This window comes from Protobothrops mucrosquamatus, unplaced genomic scaffold, assembly GCF_001527695.2.
Source record: "Protobothrops mucrosquamatus isolate PMUCROS unplaced genomic scaffold, P.Mucros_1.0 scaffold1131, whole genome shotgun sequence".
NCBI classification, from domain to species: Eukaryota; Metazoa; Chordata; class Lepidosauria; order Squamata; family Viperidae; genus Protobothrops; species Protobothrops mucrosquamatus.
Genome location: NW_015387349.1, coordinates 282,093 through 292,118, shown reverse-complemented (window position 1 = coordinate 292,118; position 10,026 = coordinate 282,093). Strand labels below are relative to the sequence as shown.

The following is a 10,026-nucleotide window of genomic DNA, read 5'->3' as shown; positions in this document are numbered from 1 at the left end:
CTTCCCATTGCTGGTCTCCCCCATTGTCCAATCATATTGAAATAAATTGTTTTGGGAACGGTCTCTTCAGCTGTAGACTGGGTGGTGCCATGCCATTCCCAGCTGGGCAGCCTTGAAGTTGTGTCTGTAAAAGATACGGTGAGTCATTAGCCTTCCCCCTCCCATCCGGCTCCTTCTCCCCATAGTTCATGGCAGGCTGGCCTCTCCCCCCCAAAAAAAAATAGTTCTGGAATGGTAGAATCCAGAGAAAACTTCAGTCCTTGATTCTCCCAGTTTCATCAATGGGTTTTGGAATTTGCGATAGTGGTGATCTCTTCTAGCCTGATTTTTTTTAATCCCTGGATCCTTTTCAGTCTTCCTGCAGCTTTAATCAACAGTTGCTTTTGACAAATAGCTAAGAGATTCGGGAGGCTTTAAGGAAATGTCTAAAAATATCTCCCCAGCAACATCAGCCTTGATTGAAGCCCTTTTCAGAAAGGATGGATCTGGATCAAAGCCTCCAGTCATGAGGTAGCCTTTGCCCTGTCTCCATTTCATTTCAACTGCTGAGTATCAAAGGAGGAGACCAGCTGAGAGATTGCAAGGTGGACACTCTATTTTTAAAAATATTAAAAAGCCTACAGTAAATATGAGCTTTCAGAACCTTATTCGTGTAAAACCTCTCCCTTTTTAAGCATCTCCTTTGCTCATTTCTATGAACCACCATAGAGACATTGTGGAGGTGTCTTAAGAGATTTTTTTCCAAAAACTCCCAAGATGTAGACACCAGCCAAAAAAAAAAAAAAGATCCACTTATAAAAAAAGTGGATATATAAAGTCCTGGGCCCATTGCCAGAGGCGTTGGCCAGTTGATGAGCAAAAATAAAGACTTCTGTCAAAGCCACCTTTGTTGTTGACTTGGGGAGAATAGGAACTCAAGAGCTCTTTCAGCAGTTGAGATGCCCAAGGTGGAGACAGGCTTCAAAATCTCATCACAAGTTATTTACTCAGATGCCTGTTCCCATTTAAGGACCACTTTGCTTTGTTTGGTACACTGCCCCCTTCCCTCTTCTCCATAACAAATCAGTTGTCCACTAAAAGCTGCCTCATAAACTCCGATTCTATCAGAGCAAAAGGTCGGCCTCACAACGAGGTTTTCTTTTTGTGATACTTCCTAATCACTGATTTTATCTAAACAATATTTTCTGTTCGGCTTGCCTTACATTACCCCAAGGACACCCTTAGAAAGAAATTAGCACTTTCTTTTTACAATGGGTGAAGAACATCCAAAGCTTATTTCAGGACACACCAGCAATAATGATGATGTCTCCCTGATGTCACCAAACTATAACTTTCAGTGGCCTCACAGGTGGCACGCAGAGCCCTCTCTGTGGGCACGCGCACTGTCACCCCAGTCTTAGGCCTTCAGCTGGGTTTTATAAAATCTTTTCACTTTAGGCCTCCGCCGCCGTGTGCAAAAAACAAAAAGGTTCAATCAGTCAATTTCAACTTCTCGCGGGGAAAAAAAGATCTCGCAAAGTTGGAATTGATTGATTGATCTTTTTAGTCCCACTCAGTCTGCCATTACCACCGAAGCCACGCCCAGCCAATGGGCCACCCCTGGCTGAGGAATTTTGGGAGCTGAAGTCCACAAGTCTTAAATTGACCAAGTTTGAAAATCCCTGCCTTAGCTCAAAGTCGTCTACCTGACAGCAGGTCTACAGGAGTTCCTATGGTAACCTTCCAGAGATTGAAAGATTGAACCTGAGATCTTTTTCATGAAAGTTGTCTCTGTGGCCCTGCTTTTCTAGACTCTAACATTACCTTTTTTGTAGGTGCTGAGTCTTCCTCTTCCTCTGACCCACAGAGAGCAGGATGAGAGGCCTACTTGCCCGGTGATGACACCATGAAGAGCTACCATGGGGACCGCAACCAGTCACGGGAACACCCTTGCCACTGCATCCCAGAGGCCTGTGACCAGCCAATGGAATACATCCACCATAGCCAGGAATCTCGCCAGCCATACCTCCTCAGCCCCAGTGAGCCTTATTCCTTGGACCACTACTGCTCATCCCGCAGCTCTGCTGACCCTCCCCTCAGCCTAACTGAACCACTCTCTGCTGCCAGCAGTAGCAGCACCTTTCCTAGAATGCACCACACACCTCAACAGTACGACTCCTGTGACGAGTGTATGGCGGCCGCCCATCCTTCCGGCAAGATCAACCGGCTGCCCCCCACTCTCCTGGACCAGTTCGAGAAGCAACTGCCTCTTCACCACGACGGCTTCCACACCCTGCAGTACCAGCGGGCCAGCAGCACAGAACAGCCACGCAGCGAGAGCCCCAGTCGCATCCGGCATCTTGTCCATTCTGTCCAGAAGCTCTTTGCCAAGTCCCATTCTCTGGAAGCCCCCTCCAAGCGGGAGTACAACGGCACCAAGATGGAAGGGCGGGGCACAGAGGGAGGGTACCCTCACCACCACCCTCACCACCACCGCCAGTCGCGGCACGGCAAGCGTAGCAAAAGCAAAGACCGCAAGGTGGATTCCTCGTCGTCTTCTTCCCGCCATCGGAACAAGATGATGGGCTGGTGGAGCTCCGATGATAACCTGGACAGTGATAGCAGCTACATGGTGTCTGGAAGGCAACATGCTGTTGACCAGAACACCCAGTACTGTGTGGACACCCCCGAAAGTGCCTTCCGAGACTTGACCTTGAAGGGTCTCAAAAGTGGAGGTGGTGAGGGCAAGTGTTTAGCCTGTGCAGGGATGTCCATGTCCTTGGATGGCCAGACTCTCAAGAGGAGTTCTTGGCATACGATGACGGTCAGCCAAGCACGGGAGGCTTATCCCAGCTCAGGAGGAGGCCCAGAAAAAGCCTTGATGCTTCAAGAGGCCAAGGCCAAGGATCGGTCCTATCATTATCTTCAGGTAAGGAGGTGGGTAGACTGTCCAGGGTGTTCATTTTATACCTTCAATTCTAATTTTGATGGGTTCTTCAGGTATAGGTCATCCTTGACTTTCAACCAGTTGCTTAGCACCCTTTGGAGTTATGACAGATCCCCAAAAGGTACTTATGACCCGGTTCCAAACTTCTGCTCCTCCTCCACAATCACAACTTACAACTGTAATAGACAGGCTCCATTACGGTCATAAGGCATGCACTACCTGTACATAACAGTCCTGAGCCATATTGTCATCCGTTTCCTACATTTACCTTTTACAATCTGTATTTGATTACAACTTCCAAATAGAAGTCAGTATGACCAGATCCATCTAGCTAATCTTCATTTGGGAAATTGTGTTCCGTATCCTTGTTGTGTTAAGCCTTTTCACTGTAAGGTGACGTAAAAGTCCTAAACCAGTGGTGGCGAACCTCGGAGCCCTCTCTGTCGGCACATGTGCCATTGCCCCAGCCTCGCCTCCCCCCACGACCCCCTCCTCACCAGCAGCCCCCCTGGAGGAGTCGCCCCTGAGCATGGCCCACGTGGAGCAGCGCAGCCAAGGACATGGCAGCCAGGCAGTGTAGACAAGACTCTGCCCTCACGCCCCATCATGCACAGTTGATGCTGCAGGGCGTGGGCAGAGGGTGTGGCCACCATGGTGCTGCTGGGCTGCCTGGGCGACCTGTGGTGAGCCCTGGAGGTGGTGAGTGGCCCTGCGGGCAGGCGGGGTGGGGGATGATGTGGGGGTGGAGCAGGGCACGGCAGGGGGTGGAGCAGGGGCGGGGCCAGTTTTTGGGCACTCGGTCTCTAAAAGGTTCGCCATCACTGTCCTAAAGCAAGCAGGAGATTGCATTAGCTGAGTCCCAAGACTTCTTCAATTCTTCACACTCCGGAGGTGTCTCCAGGGGGAACAAAGAGAAGCCCAGGACAAAATAAACACTATGGGGCCCTTGGTGCTCTCCGAGCATGATGGGAATTTTTTTCAGACATTTCATTACCAAACTAGATAACATCATCAGTGCAAAATAAGCATTGTGATGTCTTGATGCAAACTTGGCCCTTTCTGACTGCCCCAGGGTGCTACACAAACATATATAAGAGATGCAGCTTACATCACAACATGACAACACCAGTTTTGTCATTCTGATGGAACCATCTGATTCTTGCAGATAATTCTGAGTCCTGTCATTCAACAGCTTAGTCACACAACACATTTTGCCAGCTCCAATAAAAACCTAACAGATGCTTTCACACAATATGGTCCATATGGCTAGTTTTAAACTTGCTTAGGCTTTTTAACTTTTCAATTTAGCATGCTGCTGAAAGCCATTCTATTTGATTGATTTATGGCTCATCATCTAATCCTGGAAACTGAATAATAAGATGAAGAGAGTTCTGTGAATCAGCCAAACACCGTATTGTTCTGTGTTCATTTTTTTTTTTACCATTTGTGTCCGCTATAGTTTTTGGACTAAATTCCAAGATGGTAACTGAGCTACTGTTGTTATCCCCCTAGGATTTGCTTTTGTTTTTGTTTTTTTATATTTCCTTTTCAAAATTTTATTTTTTTTAAATATATATTGTATTTGTTTTTTATACGTGGTTTTATCCGTTTGTCATGCGCCGCTCAGAGTCGCCTTTGGTGAGATGGATAGTATGCAGTGGTGGGATTCATCCGGTTTGCACCACTTTGGCAGAACCGGTAGCTAATTTTTTGTTGCCCAAGCCCAGAATGGACTTCCAGAAGCAGCATCCACACAGAGAACCGGTTGTTCACATATCTGAATCCCATCATTGCAGCTATGTAAATTTCATTACTAAATGAATAAATATCAAGGCCATAGTAACCTCTTTTCCAAAGAAGAAAAAAAAAGGGGGGGGGGAAGCAGTCAATGGGAGCAAAGAGAGGCAGTTGTCCCTTTTAAAAGACTGAAGAGTTCCAAAGAGCTGACACATCAGCTTCTCAGGATGTCGAAGCTCTTCCAACAGGCCAGTTGCTTTTGCTAGCAGTACCCAAACAAACAATTAGCAAGAGCTACTAGCTGGTACTGCAGAGAACAGCTATTGCACAGAGCTAATCAATGGTCTCCAATTGCTAATGAGGGAGAAAACAGAATAACAAGAACAGCCAGCAACTTTCTGGGAGAAGACAATGAAAACATCTTTCCCATGTCTGTTTTCTAAGGGTTGCAAGAACTTGATCGTTACTGTACAGAGAAGGAGGAAGGACCAAATAAGACAGTGTAGTTGGGAAGGTGTTGAACTGCCATTGTGAGACTCAAGTCCATCCTCAGATACAAAAGCGTGTTGGGGAAGTTGGGCTTGTTCCTCTCTCTCAGCCAAAGAACCACACTGGTGTAGTGGTGTAGGTGTTAAACTAGGAGCAGAGAGGCCCAGATACTAATCCCTGCTCAGGGATGAAGATCAGCAGATGACTTTGGACCAGTCCTTCCCTATCAGCCTAGCCTATCTTAACAGAGTTATTGTTTTTGAAGATAAATAGGAAGAGAGAACATTGTGCACCACTTTGAACTTCTGAAGGAGACATAACAAATCAAGTGTGAACCAGAGCTCCACATGGATCAGAGTACATGAGATGTGGACTAGCACATATTCAGAGCATCATGTTGGGGGAACCCATTCTAGATCAGTGTTGAGGATATTTATGTACCCTTATTGTCTACTTAGGATAATTTTGTAAGATCTTGAAAGGTCTTCTGAAACTTTTTGGTTATCCTGTCTTGCCTCCTGGACTACCAACTTACTTTGCTTTATATTTAAATCCAGTCAGCCCTTGATTTAATGGTCCAATAGGGGAAGAGGTTCTATTAAAGTAGAATATCTGTTATTTCTGAATGAGAGTTTATGCGTGTGTGTTTTACATATACTGTACCTGCATAAAATGGCAAACACGTTGTGTACATTGACAGTAAATGTATATTGACAGTATTTGTTCATTCAATCCAGATTACTTTTTTGCTTGTCCAAACACAATTACATTCCTTCCTATGTTCACAAATTTAGGATCCTGAACCCACCTCTGTCAATTTGCCAGATTCCAGCTAAATAGACATTAGATCTTCTCAGTGTGAAATCTGTTTCACCCACTAAATCCATGAGACATATTCCAACTTATCTTCTTGGTATTATATTTCTCCAATCACCCTTCCGCAGTTGCTTGTACGATGAGTCTTTTGGACAGAGCTGGCTTCTGGGCACTTCTGAGTGTAATCACTTTTAATTATGAGATGCTGTTAGGAGAAAGGAAATGGAACTAAGAGAAGCAGTTAAAGTCAAGCAGGGAATTTTTGATAGCACCGTGAAACCAGCAAGAATGAATTTTCTGTTAAGTTCTGTTGTGAAATTGGCTAGCGAACAGGCAAAATTTCCTCTTCCTTCTCCATTGTTGTTTGTTATTCAGTCGCTACAGCATGTGCAACTCTTTGTGCCCCCGTAGACCACAGCACACCAGGCCCTCCTATCCTCCATTGTCTCCTGGAGTTTGCACAAATTCATGCTCAATGAGTCGATAACACTATCTAACCATCTCATCCTTTGCCCTCCCCTTCTCCTTTTGCCTCCAGTCTTTCCCAACATCAGGGTCTTTTCCAATGAGTCCCCTCTTCCCATTTGGTGGCCAAATTATTTGAGCTTCAGTATCTGTCCTTCCATTGAAGAGTCAGGGTTGAGTTCTTCTCCATATCCCCAAAGTGGGCAGGAAAATATTTCTTTCGCTTCGTTAAAAAAAAGAAAATCCAACCTCTAATGGAATGGAATGAAGCTATTCTGACTCAAATCATGGCACAGTCTCAGAAAACACAACTTTAAAAACACAGCAGCAACTGCAGTGCTATTGCTTGCCAAGACCCCCCCCCCCAAAAAAAAATGTGGCCTTTGGTGAATTTTCTATTTCTCCCCTAGCTACAAAGTGTGCATCACATACCCACATTCTGTACCCAGCAGACACTGTAGAGTTTGTGATGTGAGCCTACACTGCTGCAAAAGGCCAAAAGTACAGCCATTCTCATATTGATCTTCCCTTAATCACAGCAGCTCCTTCTTTTTGAACTGTTTAAAACAGAGTCAAAATATTCCAAATGCAAAACATTCGGTTTCTGCTTTGGAACAACGCTAAAAGGGAAACAAAGGAACTAACCAACTTGGAAACTAACCAAGGAGAGTAGTAAATTAGAACTAAGGGGAAATTTCCTAATGGTGAGAGCAATCAACCAATGGAATGGCTTGCCTTCAGAATTTGGGGGTGCTCCATCACTGGAGGCTTTCAACAAGAGACTGGACAGCCACTTGTCTAAAATGATACAGGGTCTCCTGCTCAAGCAGGGGGTTGAACTAGAAGACCTCTGAGATCCCTTCTCGGGTTAGGGACAGATCATCATGGAGAAAATTCTATATGTCTGGTCACTAGGAGTCAACAATGAGTCGTTGGCACATAATCAACCAATCCTGTTTAATAAATATTTCAGGATAGATAATTAAAAATCACACCATCTTCTTTTACAAAGCATCAAATAATCTTCTGTAACACATCTTTATCAATGTAGACCTTTCTGAAGTGGTTTTGATTATACATATCTTCTATCTATATATATAAATAAAAATGTAAATGTTCATTTGTTCAAAATCTTAAATCTCCGAAAGTTCTTCACCGATTGCTTTGAAATTTTGACACAACGTTGCATTCGAATACGTGCATGCTTTTATATACCTATATTATATAGATGTCACACCTGTGACAGGTAAAAACATGCTTTTTGGAAAAACAGCACCATCTGTTGGACGTAAAAGCAACACACGCTTTTACCAGACTGAGCCACAGCAACGCGTGGCTGGGGACAGCTAGTATATAACAAATAAAAGGAAATTTGAGAGTTCACAAGTTTGATGCTATATGAAACTGTGACTGAATCTGGATGTTCTGCTTCAGATACCATGAAGCCCCCTCCTCCCAGAAGACAACAAGGAAAACAGGTCGTGGAGAGGATATGTAGATATACTGCCAATAAGATAACATTCCCCAAATTACCAGGTTTTCTGGGCAGAGAATTTTCTGTCACATGTGAAATACATCAAGAATGTATTGCTTTTAACACCTTTTAACAGTTTTTAAAACTCTTCTATGGTGACTGAGGGCTGAAGGACCAGCCCAAACCAGCAGTGACAGAATTGCTAACATTTTTCAGTTTACAACTCTGGCTTTCTGGGACAGAAAGAAAAGTAGAACGATGTAGTTTGATTTGTCCTCCCGAATGGAAATCAGAATGGATACTGGAATTAGAATGTTGTTCATTGTTGGTCCCCATCATGACTATCCTGCTTCAGTCCTCAATCACCATAGATTTTTTGGGGGTGAGAAATAGCAAATCTACCAAAGGTCACATTTTCTTTTTGTCTTGGCAACCTGTACACAGCAAGTTTATAAAGTTCTGCATTTAGCCAAGCATATTTTTAGTGTTTGTGTGTCTCTGTGTGTGTAATTTTAATTACAAAGTAAAAACAGAAAGAAAAGATATAGTACAAAGAAATAGAAAGTGAAATGAAAAAAGAAAGAGAAAACAAAGAATATGATAAAAGAAATAGAAAAGAGATAGATAAAGAACTGAATTCCCACTTTCGTTACAACTGCAGAGAAATTTAATTACTCTGACTAGTTTGTTGCAGTGGGCAACCTATTTCTTAGAACAGATAACTGATCAAGGAGAGATTCAACCTAGAACTAAGGAGAAACTTCCTGACAGTGAGAACAATTAACCAGTGGAACAACCTGCCTCCAGAAGCGGTGAATGCTCCAACACTGGAAGTTTTTAAGAAGAGATTGGACAGCCATTTGTCTGAAATGGTGTATGGTTTCCTGCCTGAGCAGGGGGTTGGACTAGATGACCTCCAAGGTCCCTTCCAACTTTACTATTATTATTATTATTATTATTATTATTATTATTATTATTATTATTATTATTATTATTATTATTATTATTATTATAATATTGGACAGTCATCTGTCAGAAATGGTGTAGGGTCTCCTTCTTGGGCGGGGGGTTGGATTAGATGACCTACAAAGTCCCTTCCAACTCTGTTATTCTAAGAAAGAATATAATATATTAAGAGAGTAACTCAAGAAAAACATTTACTTTCATAAGGACCATAGGGTTCTAGTTGTGAATGACAGAATGGAAAAACTGAAGTGGTCCAAAGCCCCTCTTAGTTGACTGCAGATATCGTTTTCGGCTTCAAACACATGACAAAGTTGTTGTAAAGATAAAATTAAAGACAAGTAAGCTTGCTTTAGCAATTAGAATAAAAGCATCTTAGAAGTACAATTAATAATGGTTATACTTTGTTCTTTGACATTTTTTTTTCCATCTACATTTTGTCTGTGTCTGTCTAGTGAATGAATGTCCTCTGAAAATGTTCAGGCTTTGGCAACTGTCTTGAATCAAAAATTGGACGGCTTTGTACCATACACTCTACTTAATTGCTGCATTAACCCATTTCCTGGGTTAACACAATACAGTGAATCTTAACCCAACCAGAGGGGCTAAAGCTTTTCCACAGAAACATTAAGATGAACATTAGCCAAGTTTACTATGATGAGCAAAAACTGGATTATTGCTTGACTTGCTTAAGTAAATTTTGTGAACACAGCAGTAAGATTCCCTCTCTCTCAGAACACCTATCCATTTTTTTTTCACGATTTGTTGTCTCTTAATTAGTTTAATAGTCTTGGCCATAGGCCAAAACTGAACAAGGTTAGACATAAAGGGGAGAGGAGAAGAGAAACAATAATTAAAAATATTGATTACTATTTCCTGCGTGAGTGGTTACTGATTGGCTTCCATCTTTCTGTTGCAAAAAAATACTTCTGTGAAAATTCATGTTCAATAAATGACAAAAATTGTGCTGATAGAGAGATACATAGATGGTGGATGGATGGATGGATGGATGGATAGATGATAGATAGATAGATAGATAGATAGATAGATAGATAGATAGATAGATAGATAGATAGATAGATAGATAGATAGATAGATAAAGATAGAGAAAAGCAGACAGGCAGACAGAGATAGACAGACAGACAGACAGACAGAC

At 42.8% G+C, this 10,026-nt stretch overlaps 1 protein-coding gene across 1 annotated transcript in view; it reads left to right on the top strand.

Annotated features, from left to right (window-relative positions):
- Positions 1–1,885: 1,885 nt before the first annotated feature.
- DLGAP3 (DLG associated protein 3) overlaps positions 1,886–10,026 on the top strand; it is a 43,925-nt gene continuing 35,784 nt past the window's right edge. Inside the window, exon 1 of the mRNA XM_015820457.1 lies at positions 1,886–2,908. Within this exon, the coding sequence (XP_015675943.1) occupies positions 1,886–2,908 (1,023 nt within the window). The remainder of the gene's footprint in view (positions 2,909–10,026) is intronic.